The following is a 13,654-nucleotide window of genomic DNA, read 5'->3' as shown; positions in this document are numbered from 1 at the left end:
CGCCACCACGGCCAGCTAGTTTTTGTATTTTTAGTAGAGACAGCGTTTCACCATGTTGGCCAGGCTGGTCTCGAACTCTTGACCTCAGGTGATCCACCCACTTCGGCCTCCCAAAAGTGCTGGGATTACAGGCGTGAGCCACTGCGCCCAGCCAAGGAGGGCTTTTTCTAATTTCCTGGGTAGATCACATGAACAGGTGGTTTTCATGGATGGCTTGGGTCATGGAGGGAGATGGACAGCGCAGGGGTGTGGTTTGTGGCAGCTCTAGCAGGTTTCCCTGCGGAGGAACATGCATGGAGCAGGGAACCAGCCAGCGTCGCTGCAGCAGTCCAGGAGGACGTCACCGCAGGCGCCAGGGGTGGAAGGGGTGGGCAAGAAGCCATGGATCTGAGGACTTGGAGGATACTCGGTGACCGACTGAAAGGGGCACCCAGGGGAGCTGTGAAGCTCCGCTCAGGGGATGAAGCAGCTAATGGCCCCACCGGAGACAGGGCCTCTAGGGGAGCGGCAGCTGGGGACGGAGGGCAGTGTGCTCACTTCTGTACACCATGCGCTCACTTTTGTACACCATGAGTGTTCCCGAGGACCACGCAGGCTGTGCAGCAAGCAGGTACTGTGAGTGGTGATGGAGGCGCTGACTCTAAACACCAGAGTGAAACTGGACGGAGAACACCAAGTGAGAAGTAGGTCAAAGAGGGAAAGATGGAATAGGGCAGCAGCAACTGCCGCTGCAGGCAGAAGTGGAGCCCCCAGAGGAGACTGACAGAGGCGGAACTACGGGGAAGAGAAGTGGGTAAGCAGCGTCTCCTGTTTTAACGCACTTCTCCAGAACGCGTGCAGGGCAAGCACATATTTGTGACAGTCTCCTGGGGATTCCAGGCGGAAGGTTCAGACCCAGACTATGAGGAACACGGCTTTCAGGACAAGGTTTCCAAGAGAGACTGAGTGTCCTGTCAGTAAAGAGCTGGTAAAATTAGGGCTGGACCAGGTGATGGGGGCGCTGGAGAGCTCGGCAACAAGGTTCCCAGCCGAATCCTCGGAAAGCAAGAAGCCGATGGCAAAGCCAGGTGGGAGAGGCAAGGAGAAGAGGGAGAAATCGGTCAGACGGGTTTTCATTAAAAAAGAAGGAAAAAAAAAACCAATTAGCAGAAAGTTGGACGTGTTTTAAAATGGAAAGCATGGAGAGGGAGGGTTTGAACACAGAAGGGAAAATAAAGAGGAAAGACTCTCGAACAGACAGGAAGAAGGCGGGGTGAGGCTGTAACTAGGTTCGAGGTGAAGGCACAGTTGCAGAAACCGTGGGAGACACCAAGGAGCTAGGGCGCTGCCTGAAGGCCTGGACGGCCTTCTTGATGTGCGGGGCAAAGAGGCAAATGCAGACAGAATGCCGCCCTTAGCCAGCGAGCAGGACAGCCCTGTAGCACGGCTGGGTCTCCAGAAATGACCTGGGCAGACAGAAGGCATGGGAATGGCAGAAGGCCATTTCTCCAGCAGGAAAACACTGCAGTTACCTAGTTTCCCGGTCTTGGCGACATGTCCCCCTCCTTCGCAGCTGCCTGCGGCTATCATGGCTCATGGAGAAGGCTTCTCCCCGGGGTTCGTGGTCACTGGGGTCTCACAACATGCGCAACACAACTGTTTCTGTCCCAGGCTATACTCAAGCTTTAAGGAGATGGACCCCTGCTTCTAACCGCCTGCCATGCCGAGGGATGCTTTCCTGGAGAACTTTCTGGGAAAGCCGCAGCAGCGCACCCCTCAGGACGGCGGGATCCAAGCCCTGGAGAGGGGTCTTTTCTCCACCGCCCTCCTCACTTGGCTCGCCTTCCTTGTCACTGTCTCCTTCCTCGGCTTTCCGCCCTCCCTCCCTCCTAAGTCTTTTCCTTTATCACTCCAATTTCATTTTCCCAATTGCCTCTCCACTGTTTACGTGTGAAATACGGTTACTTAAACATATGAAGAAAAAGGCCGGGCGCGGTGGCTCACGCCTGTAATCCCAGCACTTTGGGAGGCTGAGGTTGCGGGGGGGTGGAACACTTGAGGTCAGGAGTTCGAGACCAGCCTGGCCAACATGGTGAAACCTTGTCTCTACTAAAAATACAAAAAATTAGCTGGGCGCAGTGGCGGGTGTCTATACTCCCAGCTGCTCGGGAGGCTGAGGCAGGAGAATCGCTTGAACCCAGGAGGCGGAAGTTACAGTGAGCCAAGATAGTGCCATTGCACTCCAGCCTGGGCAACAAGAGTGAAACTCCGTCTCACAAACAAAACAAAACCAAATGAAGAAAAAGTTACACCAAATCTATCAGCTGACTTTTAAATCACTAGCTAACTGTTCACTAAAGGAAAAATAAAACGGAAGAATCTTAACTTTGGCCAATAAAAACTAATCTGGTGTCTGAATCAGGATTTTTAAAAAGTAAAACCTTCTCTTTGTTGAGTCAACCAGCCTATCTCAACAGCTCCTTAAGAGAATTACAGTTGGCCTTCCTTATCTGGGGGTTCTGCATATGCAGATTTAAGCAACAACAGATCAAAAATGCTTGAAAATAAATTTTAAAAAACCAATACAATAAAAATACAAATGGAAAATAGAGTATAGCAAGTATTCACAGAGCACTTGCATTGTATTAGGTATTGTGAGTTAACTGGAGATGTACATGGGAGGATACACATAGATTATTTGCAAACACTTTGCCGTTTTTATATCAAGGACTTGAGCATCCATGGATTTTTGGTAACCACAAGGGTCCTGGAACCAATCTCCCATAAATACTAAGGGACAACTCTACCCATAAAAAATAAACACAAGAGATATATAAAACTGAAAGAAACTCTTCTATCTTAAATACTCCATGTGAAAAATGACCAGAGCTCCTCCTTTACTCTTCAAAACCAACAGGTCTGTTTTTTTAAAAAAGGACAGTGACATAAAATTATTCAGTAAGGCTGGGCGCAGTGGCTCACCTGTAATCCCAGCACTTTGGGAGGCTGAGGCGGGCAGATCACCTGAGGCCAGGAGTGTGAGACCAGTGTGACCAACATGGAGAAACGCCATCTCTACTAAAAATACAAAATTAGCCGGGCGTGGTGACGCATGCCTGTAATCCCAGCTACTCAGGAGGCTGAGGCAGGAGAATCGCTTGAACCCGGGAGGTGGAGGTTGTGGTGAGCCGAGATCTCGCCATTGCACTCCAGCCTGGGCAACAAGAACGAAACTCTGTCTCAAAAAAAAAAAAAAAAAAAAAATTATTCAGTAAGAACCCAGCAATATCATATAAATGACAGCTAATAATTTTAGTTGTAAGTTTAACGACAGTATCTGATTTGCTCTCCTAAGCAGCAAGCAGAGAGACCCTAAAATACAAATGAATATGCTCACAGATACAAGCAGACTGATACTTCAGAATCACCCCCCATTCCTATATTCTACATAAATGGATTTCAATTAGTCAGATGAATGTGAAAGACAGTGCATTTCTTAACTCTTAGAAGTAAAACTGTTTGTGAAATCTAAATTAAAACAATGAAATCATAAAGATGAAGACTTGCTAGTCACTGCTAATGTACAGGTAATAAAACCTGACTTAAAATACTGTATTTTGAAAAACAAGTCAAAAATAGAAACTCCTTAACGACAACGTAGTAAGGCCCACCTTAAGTACTTGCAGGTAATTCGTCTGTCTAGATATGCATGACTCAACCTCCTCTACTGCCTCACAGTGAACATTTTAGACAATGCCTTACACAGTGAAATTCCATTCAGATCAAAACTCAGAAAGTGTTACATTAACAAAATCCAGTAAAATCTGATAAAATAGTATAAGTCATTTCAAAACACCTTGGTAAGTAGATCTGTATTTACAGAACCTCCTTGAATATATAATAGGTAATGATGCAATGAAGACATTTTTATAATATTTATTAAGATAACAAATTTATAAATTGAAAGACTCAGAGGCACATAGTTTAAAAGGCCAATACCATGGGAATAATGAAGTCAACACAGAAAAGTAAGAAGATATGAACAGTTACAACCAATACAAGATTTTCTTTAAAAGCCACATTCCCCTGGTGAACACATCATAGGAATCATCCTTCAAAATTACCATGATAAAAAGTTATTTCCTTCAAAGAAAAATAATTCTTTCCGCCTGCCGAGCCTAGAAAATCCTATTTACAATGCAGTGTCCTGCCTTTCATCAGTATTATTTAATATGGCCTCCTCTATTCTGCCATTGAAGTATGGAAAATTTTATAGCTACTGTATTTACAAATGCACATAATATTTAAATTTGCTCTTCATTGAGAACAACCGAATATATACTTAATCAAATCACAATACAAATGCTTTATAGTGTTGAAGACACATCTTATGGGGGAAAGGTGTATGGGAAGAGGTTTATTTAGAATTATGGTGTTTCTGAAGGATTACTAGGCCAATAATTCTGATAAAACTCAAGGTAGTCACAAAAACAGGTCTTTGTTGATGAAGAGTTTAATTTATTTCTGTTTTAACTGGACACACTGGACTTCTTCAGTCAACCTTCACCACACTGTATATTTTGGTAACAAACCAAAAGCATGCAAAGAAGCCAATTGTTCCTATAAGAGAAAAAATAAAAATAAACCCCTTTCAAAGGAAGTGTCATACTTTACACAAAAATACAGACTTACAATGACTGGTTCCTTAAAAAAGTCGCAAAACTATAAACTATTACCCACCAGGAATATACTACAGATCTATGAGCACGTCTGAAAAATATATGACCACCTCAAATCAAGTTTCTTACAAAAATTGGTAGAACTTTTTTCTACTATAAGATTACCTAAGCTTTCTATAATACACATTCTTTTCCTTACTACATAGAAAAGACTGAAGGATGTCAACTGTCCTTTCCTATTTAAGAATATTTTATAACAAAATGGAAAACGCTACTAGAATTTTTTAAGGTATGAGATGAATACATTACACAGGTTCAAATAATGATTAAATGGGGATATTTTCTAAGTACAGTTATTGGAAGTTATCAGTCTTCAAAGAATTATAATAACTCAGTAAGTTTTTACAAAATGTTAAAAGTGACATGATTAGGATAATAACAAAAATGCATCCTAGCTGAAAATGAGAGACGGCATGGTAGCAGAGAACAGAGCAGCTCTGTCACGAGCTGTGTGTGTTATCCTTGGGCAAGTCCACTGACATCTCCAAGCCCATTTATCATATTAACTAGGGAGAAATTTATCTGCCCTCATTGCCTCCACAGACTGTTCTGTAGAGTAAATGAGGTAATTCATGAAAACAGTGTATGGCTTGATTTTCAGGTATCAGTCTAGATCCCAAAGACTTTGAATGCTAGATGGGGACACTCTTTCAATGAGACAAAAATGAGGTTCAAAGGGGTTAAGTGACTGTCTCATGGTCACATGGATGGTACTTGTGGCCAGAATTCAAATGCGTTTTTTCTGACTTCAAGCATAGTACTCCTTGCACACGCACACATAAGGGGCTATAAATAATCCTTGTATAAATTTTACATTTAAAGTCCCAATGGTTTTCAGCATTGTTTTAAATGCAGTACTCTGAGAAAATATTAAAGGAGATTTTCTAAATCAAGAGACTATACATGGGACATTACCGTGGGAAATTACAAACATCATTCTATCCATCCTTACATTGTACATGTATTGAGGCCCTACTATATGCAAAGCACTATGTGTGTTTTGGAGGACGTACAAATACACTTTTTGCATAGTCAAAAGGATTATTATTCAGGCTAGGGCTGGGGTTAATTTCAGAAAAGCAATAATGAAAACTCAATATATTTATATAACTTTGTACTTACTTGCATAAATTTCAAGATGACAAACAATATTTTAAGATGAGAAGAACATTTAATCACTATCCAGGCAACTCTAAGAAACTTTAGTTACTTAATTTTGTTCTTAATATGGAATATATGTACGTTCTAAAAGTGGCGTCTTTCCTTTTGTGACAGAATAATTCTGTTTTGTAAAATGGATTGACTTAAATACAATAAAATGGCATTGCTTTGGAGTACTGAAGCAAATACAGACCATACCCTATTTTAGAGAAAGGTAAGGCATTTAAAGGGCTCACTACTCCCTTATCCAGAACCGTTCCACCTGTTCACTAAAGGAAAAATAAAATTGAAGAAAGTGAAACACACTATAAGTCACTGGTTTAACTGGTTGGTTCAATTTGATATGGCCCCATAATTCAGATTACAAAATTCAACTCTGAATGAATGAAAATATAACACTTTAAAAACCAAAATCAGCTGGGCGCAGTGGCTCACGCCCAATCCGAGCACTTTGGGAGGCCGAGGCAGGCAGATCATCTGAGGTCAGGGGTTCGAGACCAGCCTGGCCAACAGGGTGAAACCCCGTCTCTAATAAAAATACAAAAATTAGCCGGGTGCAGTGGCGGGCACCTGTAGTCCCATCTACTTGGGAGGCTGAGGCAGGAGAATCACTCGAACCTGGGAGGCAGAGGTTGTAGTGAGCTAAGATTGTACCACTGCACTCCAGCCTGGGTGATAAGAGCGAGACTCCATTAAAAAAAAAAAAAAAAAATTGGCCGGGTGCGGTGGCTCACGCCTATAATCCCAGCACTTTGGGAGGCCGAGGCAAGAGGATCACGAGGTCACGAATCGAGACCATCCTGGCTAACACGGTGATACCCCATCTCTACTAAAAATACAAAAAATTAGCCGGGCGCGGTGGTGGGCGCCTGTAGTCCCAGCTACTCGGGAGGCTGAGGCAGGAGAATAGCATGAACCCGGGAGGCAGAGTTTGCAGTGAGCTGAGATTGTGCCACTGCACTCCAGCCTGGGCGATAGAGTGAGACTCTGTCTCAAAAAAAAATAAAATAAAGAAAAATAAAAATCAATAAAATTTAAGTGATGGTTAAGCTATCATTCTCTGTATCATATGTCTGGAAAAACAACAGATATTCACAATGATTGTTATTTTTTGTGTGTAGGCTAGGAATAAATTATTCTCTATATGCATTTACGGACACACAGCACAAAAACAGTCATTCCTTGTTTCACTGGCTACTGCTGTTTTATAGATGATTTATTAAAATTTACAGCTCTGCACCTAAATTTATCACGCAGCACCAAGACACGCACCCCACCATGTCTGATCAATGACCTGGAATACAGAATCGATGGAAGTGCCTTAAGCCTGAGAGAGCAGCAGAGGCCCTTCAAAACCCGATTCCAGGCTCTGAAATGCTAACAGATGAGTGAAAGGTAGAACAGTTTTAAGTGGGGGGAAAAAAAATTTTTTTTTTCTTTTTTCTTTTTGGCTCCTGCATTTTCTTCCATAACATGCATGATGAGCTAAAATTTTAGATGCACACTTCGTGCAGTATTACTTGTGACAAAGAAAGGTGCTATAATTCCTTTTTTAAGTTCAGTCACTCACGTGACAAATGTTTACCAAGCACCCTGGGCTGTGAGATACAGAAAACTTTTATCTAGTTGGATAGAGAAGATATATACATATATAAAATTAATACCAATAAAATACACACTATAGCCTATTCAATGCTTGAATTTTAAAGTGGAGATAAAAGCTTCTAGGTTAAGGAATGTCCCATTATCTTTCCTTGATATCCCCTACCTACTCTCAGTCTCATCTCGACTTCACCTCCTCAATCTCTACTTACTCGTAAACTTAAGTCACTATAGCTTCTACCCTATTTCTGAAGTGGCAAAAAAAAAAAAAAAAAAAAAAAAGACTGTGTGTACCTTTAAGAGGTTAACAGAGGAAAACCATGAGCTGTACTGGCCCACACATCCCTGAACCTTTACCACAACTATGACCCTGTTTAGCCTTCTTCCCCTAGCTTCTGTTTCATCATCTTTATGCAACTCACAGGTGGGCAGACCCAACTATGCCTAGCTGTGCTGAGGACTAAATATGGGAGCACTAACAGAATAAGCCTTCATGGGTTTTTAAAAAGACAAACATTTATAAATTATTTGTCTAAAAACTTACAAAATAAAAATAATCACTTAAATTCTAATTTTACCTGTAAAAAGAAAGAAGATCAAAACCATTATCATGGTATAGCCAAAGTACAGAATTGTGCTTGCTGTTCCTGTGATCTGCAGTTTTGAAAAGAAGTAGTGTATTGCATATATTAAGAAATAAACTGCAGTAAAGCCGCTGGTAAGGAATGAACGCCATTGCCAATGATAATCCTAGGTAGTAAAGAAAAAAGAACAAGAATTACATTCCAATTAATAGATAAGATGTAGCTTACTAAGGTTCAAAGCAAGCATAATAAATGAGACAGTCCCCAATCTAATTTCTGCTATCAGTTCCAGGGTCTTTCTCCTATTGAACTTCACCCATTCCACTCTCCTCACTAAAGGTGCTAAGAAGCACCCACTGTCTTTGGTGGGGCTGCTTAAAAACTGGCTAAAAATGTGTGGAAGCAGCTTAAACTGTTTATGAATAATAAAGCATTAGGCTGTATTTCAAAATGTACTCTTCCCAAAGAAAAGCAATGCGCAAATAGCTTACAACTTACTCACAGGGCTTGACATTAATATTATTTGTATTCAAGTCTGGTCAACTCTGTATTAGGAAGAAGATTATTCTATTAAGGCCTGGTTGGAATCCAATTTCAGTTATTACTAACATAATTTAAACAAGGCAGATGATTAAAATAGCTCTTCTGCTTTTAAGTGGCTTATAGCTTAACAGAAGATCTTTTAAAAGAGAACACTTCACTCTCTCTTGCCCTTTGGAATATGTGAAAAACAAATATATTCGAAAAGCAAACTAAGACTAGAAAATCCTAAATACACACACACACACACACACACAAATGCAACAGCTAATCAACAAATGCAGCAAAATTGCAGGGTATAAGATCAACATACAAAAGTCGGTTTTGTTTTTACACACCAGCAATGAGCAATCTGAGAAGGAAATTAAAAAACCCAATTCCATTTAAAATAGCACCCAAAAGAATAAAATACCTAGGAATAAATTCAACCAAGGAAGTGGAAGACTTGCACAATGAAAACTCTAAAATTCTGCTGAAAGAAATGACAGAAGACCTAGGCAAATGAAAAGACATCCCGTGTTTACGTACTGTTAGACTTAACACTGTTAAGACAGCAATACTCTTCAAAATGATCTACAGATCCAATGTAATCCCTATCATAATTCCAATAATCCAATGATTCCATTTTTGCAGACTGGAAAAGTTAATCCTCAAATTCAAATGGCATTGCAAGGGGCTCCAAATAGTCAAAACAATTATAAAAAAGAGCAAAGCTGGAGGACTCAGCCTTTTTGATTTCAAAACTTACTACAAAGCCACAGTAATCAAAATAGTGTGGTACAGGCCTAAGGGCAGCATATAGACCACTGGAATAGTATTGAGAGTCCAGAAATAAACCCATACATCTATGGCCAATTGATTTTTGACAAGATTGCCAAGACCATTAAATGAGGAAAGAACAGCCTCTTCAACAAATGGTGCTGGATAACTGGATATCCACATGTCAAATAATGTAGCTGGACACTACATCACATAAAATACAAAAGCTAACTCAAAGTAGATCAATGACTTAAATACATGGGTAAACCTATAAAACTTAGAAGAAAATGTGGGGGGTAAATCTTCATAACCTTGATTTTGGCAATAATTCTTTTTTTGGTGGGGGGGTGGGGTAGGGGACAGGGTCTCACTCTGTTGCCCAGGTTCTGGAGTGCAGTGGTGCAATCATGGCTCACTGAAGTCTAGACCTCCTGGGCTCAAGTGATCCTTCCACCTCAGCTTCCCAAGTATGCCACCATGCCCAGCTAATTTTGTTATTTTTTATAAAGACAAGATCTCACTATGCTGCCCAGACTGGTCTCAAAATCCTGGGCTCAAGCGATCCTCCCGCCTCAGCCTTCCAAAGTGTTGGGATTACAGATAGGCGTGAACTACCACACTCAGCCCTAATTTGACAATAATTCTTAGATATGACACCAAAAGCATAAGCAACAGAAGAAAAAAAAACAGATAAATTTGACCTCATCAAAATTTAAAACTTTTGTGCAAAGGACATTATCAAGAAAGTGAAAAGGATAATCTATAGAACCGGAACTGCAAATAACAATCTGATAAAGATCTACTATTCAGAATAAATAAATAAACTCTTACAACTCAACAGAAAGACAAATTTAAAAATAGGCAAAGGACTTGAATAGCTATTTCTCCAAAGAAGATATACAAATGGCTAACAAACACAAATACAAATGCTCATCATTAGTCACTGTGGAAATGCAAATCAAAACCAGAATGAGACACCGCTTCACACCCATGAAGACAGCTACAACTTTTTCAAAAATGGAAGGTAAATGTTGGCAAAGATGCGGAGAATTGGAACCTTTGTACACCACTGCCGGTGGGAATGTAAAACGGCACAACCACTGTGGAAAAGTCTGGCAGTTCCTCAAAAAATTGAACAGAACTACCATATGACCCAGTGATTCCACTCCTAGATATATACCTCAAAACCAAAAACAGGTACTCAAACGAACACTTGTACATGAACGTTCACAGCAGCACTATTCACAACAGCCAAAAAGTAGAAACAATACAAATGCCCACCAATGGATAAATGGATAAACAAATTTATCGTTCTGCCATAAAAAGGAATGAAGTGGCCAGGTGCCGTGGGACCATCCTGGCTAACACAGTGAAACCCCGTCTCTACTAAAAATACAAAAAGAAATTAGCTGGGCATGGTGGTGGGTGCCTGTAGTCCCAGCTACTCAGGAGGCTGAGGCAGGAGAACAGCATGAACCCGGGAGGCGGAGCTTGCAGTGAGCCGAGATCGCACCACTGCGCTCCAGCCTGGGCAGCAGAGCAAGACTCCGTCTCAAAAAAAAAAAAAAGAAAAAAAAAAAGGAATGAAGTACCACTATACATGCCACAATACGATGAACCCTGAAAACATGCTAAGTCAAAGAAGCCACACACAAAAGGTCACATATTATATGATTCAATTTGTAAGAAATGTCTGAACAGGCACAACAGACAGAAAGCAGACCGTTGGCTGCTAAGGCCTGGGGGAAGTGAGGAATGAGGAGCAACTGCTTAGCAAGTATAGGGCTTTAATTAGGGGTGATAAAGATATTCTGGAACTGAACAGAGGTGCTGGTGGTGCAACATTGTAAATGCAGTTAAGTGCCATTAAACTGTCCACTTCAAAATGGTTCATTTTCTGTTATGTAAATTTAACCTCCATTTTTTGAATAACACACTAAGTTTAATAAAGTTAGATTTTCCTCCAATATAGACAATAAATATTAAATAATAGATTTAACACAACCTAAATTTTTAAAATTGAATTCTACCTATTACATAAGGATACTATCATTTTGGTGCTGCCATGAATAGAACTCATTACAATGTGATTATAGAAACTTTTTAATGAACTTTCTTACTAGTTTACTTTTATTAAATTCTCAGTCTAAAATTTTTTTTGTATTTTTTAATATATGATTTTATATTCTTTTATCTCAGGCATGATATAAATATTTGTATCACAAAAGTATTAATTTTTAAGTCAGTTAAAAAACAACAGTAAAAAGCACAACATAGTATTCTCAGAAAATTAACAAGTTAAAGTCTCTAATAGTAATTTCTAACTAAATATACCGAACTGGGATATCTTAATCCTAAAGAAGGTTGCATTTGATTTAGGAATACAGGTCAACGTCTATCATAATAAACATACATCTACAGAAATTATTTTAATTAATAATATACAAATTGCAATATGCCAAAGTTATAAATACTGTCTACAAATTAACATAATACTGGTAATACATACCTCTGCACATAGGTGGAAATAGCAAAGAAGTATAGTTGCTTCAGAACAGGTAATAACCAAAATGATAAACACCAGAAATAGGAAGCCAAACATGTAATACATCTGGTGTGACCTATAATCAAACACGTCAAGAAGAAACTATAAATACTTTCAATCTGACGCAATACATAACACAATCTCTTCACTCTTCTTGAACTGAAAAGGTTTGCTTTTTCTCTCAACTAACCAAACAAGACGAATTATCATAGGTTGGGATGGTGATGGGGTGGGGAAGGGGAGGAGTAGGAAGGATATGTCAGTATCACTGACTTTACCTTCCTGCTCAGGGAGGCCTGAAACTGCTACTTATTTACATATGGCTAGCCTACTCGTCTCCTGGTGACCCAGAGATATTTGATAAAAACTGACTGAAAAGGCAGAGCCAACTAAGAATAGGTAACCGTTTCTTATCACGTATAATAAAACCAGTTGAATTTGGAAAATTAGTATAACGATTGAGAAGCAAAGATATGTTCTAATCACTTAAAAGCTCAAATTTAGTTCTAACTTTCTGTAACCTCCAACCTTGGTACTTTCTGTGACATACGTCAATGTGATCCAATAACAATCATGATATAACACTATATATAGATATACACACACACACAGAATGGCTCAAAATGACTATTATGAGTTTTTACATGTGAACAAGCAATCGGAGAATGAAGGCATCTGAGAATTGCAAAGGACTCTGCAGGTCATCTAGACCAATCCCTTCACCAATCCCCTCCAACAAGTGTTCAGAGGATCTTCTCTGAACAGTGCAGATTAGTTAGGGACATAGGTTTGGAGAAACTTCAGTGAATTTTCTGTCACAGGGTTGCTGTGTAACACAGGCAAATTACTCAACTTACAAAGCCTCATTTACAGCTCTGTAAAATAGGGATAACACTCACCTCACAGAGTTCTGAGAATGAAGTAATAAGAATTAAGGAAGAGTAAGAATTAACAAGCCTTGAATTCATATTATACTAGCTGTTATCATTATTGTTCTTCTTCCCACATAGAAAAGATAAAAATAAGCTTTTGGCTTTTAAGATCTCTGGTTACTGAAGAACTGCTTACATTTATAGGATACAAATAGTAACCCATATAAACAAACAAAAAGCAGTATTACATATAATGGTAATGAGAATAAGAGGACTTTGTCCTTAGCTTACCAAATACTATTCAGAATGAAGAAAAGCTGTATAAAGATGCAGCCAAAGGGCAAAATCCCTCCCATGATAATACCAGGCAAGGGCTTCGTGTAGAATGACTGTTCAGGAATCTGACGTGGAATCTGATTGGTTCGAACTGGGTGTTCAATGGCCTTCAGTAAAGAAAGGAAGGCAGAATTCATAATTATGTATCTGTCTTAAATATTCTTCTCCGCACAAGATTATTTACCTTCTTTTTTTCAGCTTCCATACTGTCACTAATGGCAATGAAGTCTACTTAAGACATCAAACTGAAATTTGTCTTTAGAAGCCATCAACCAGGTACCATCAGGTACAATACTCAGTCTGTCTACTGGAACAAGTTAATACTGTCTCCAGCAGTGATCCACTGACTAATGGCTTTAGACACAGGAAAAAGTACACAGGAGATAAGAGAATACTTGGAAAATAATAGTTAATAAAAAGGTAGAGTTAGGCTCTTCATTTTCATTACATATGTAGTGTAAGAAATCAGCTGGTTCTGGAATTTTGGTCCATGTATTTTTATTTGGAGGTGGGCAATGTCATCTTTATCAAAATTGC

The 13,654-nt window shown here is 39.7% G+C and overlaps 1 protein-coding gene across 1 annotated transcript in view; it reads right to left on the bottom strand.

Moving 5' to 3' along the window:
* Positions 1-3,899: 3,899 nt before the first annotated feature.
* Positions 3,900-13,654, bottom strand: part of TM9SF2 (transmembrane 9 superfamily member 2) — a 63,743-nt gene continuing 53,988 nt past the window's right edge. Inside the window, exons 14-17 of the mRNA XM_032151193.2 lie at positions 13,073-13,224; positions 11,874-11,985; positions 8,060-8,231; positions 3,900-4,599 (exon numbers count right to left, since the gene is read on the bottom strand). Coding sequence (XP_032007084.1) covers positions 4,532-4,599; positions 8,060-8,231; positions 11,874-11,985; positions 13,073-13,224 — 504 coding nt within the window. The 3' untranslated portion in view covers positions 3,900-4,531. The remainder of the gene's footprint in view (positions 4,600-8,059; positions 8,232-11,873; positions 11,986-13,072; positions 13,225-13,654) is intronic.

Source organism: Hylobates moloch, unplaced genomic scaffold (genome assembly GCF_009828535.3).
Source record: "Hylobates moloch isolate HMO894 unplaced genomic scaffold, HMol_V3 SCAFFOLD_4, whole genome shotgun sequence".
Classification (NCBI taxonomy): domain Eukaryota; kingdom Metazoa; phylum Chordata; class Mammalia; order Primates; family Hylobatidae; genus Hylobates; species Hylobates moloch.
This window is presented reverse-complemented; position numbering and strand designations above follow the sequence as displayed.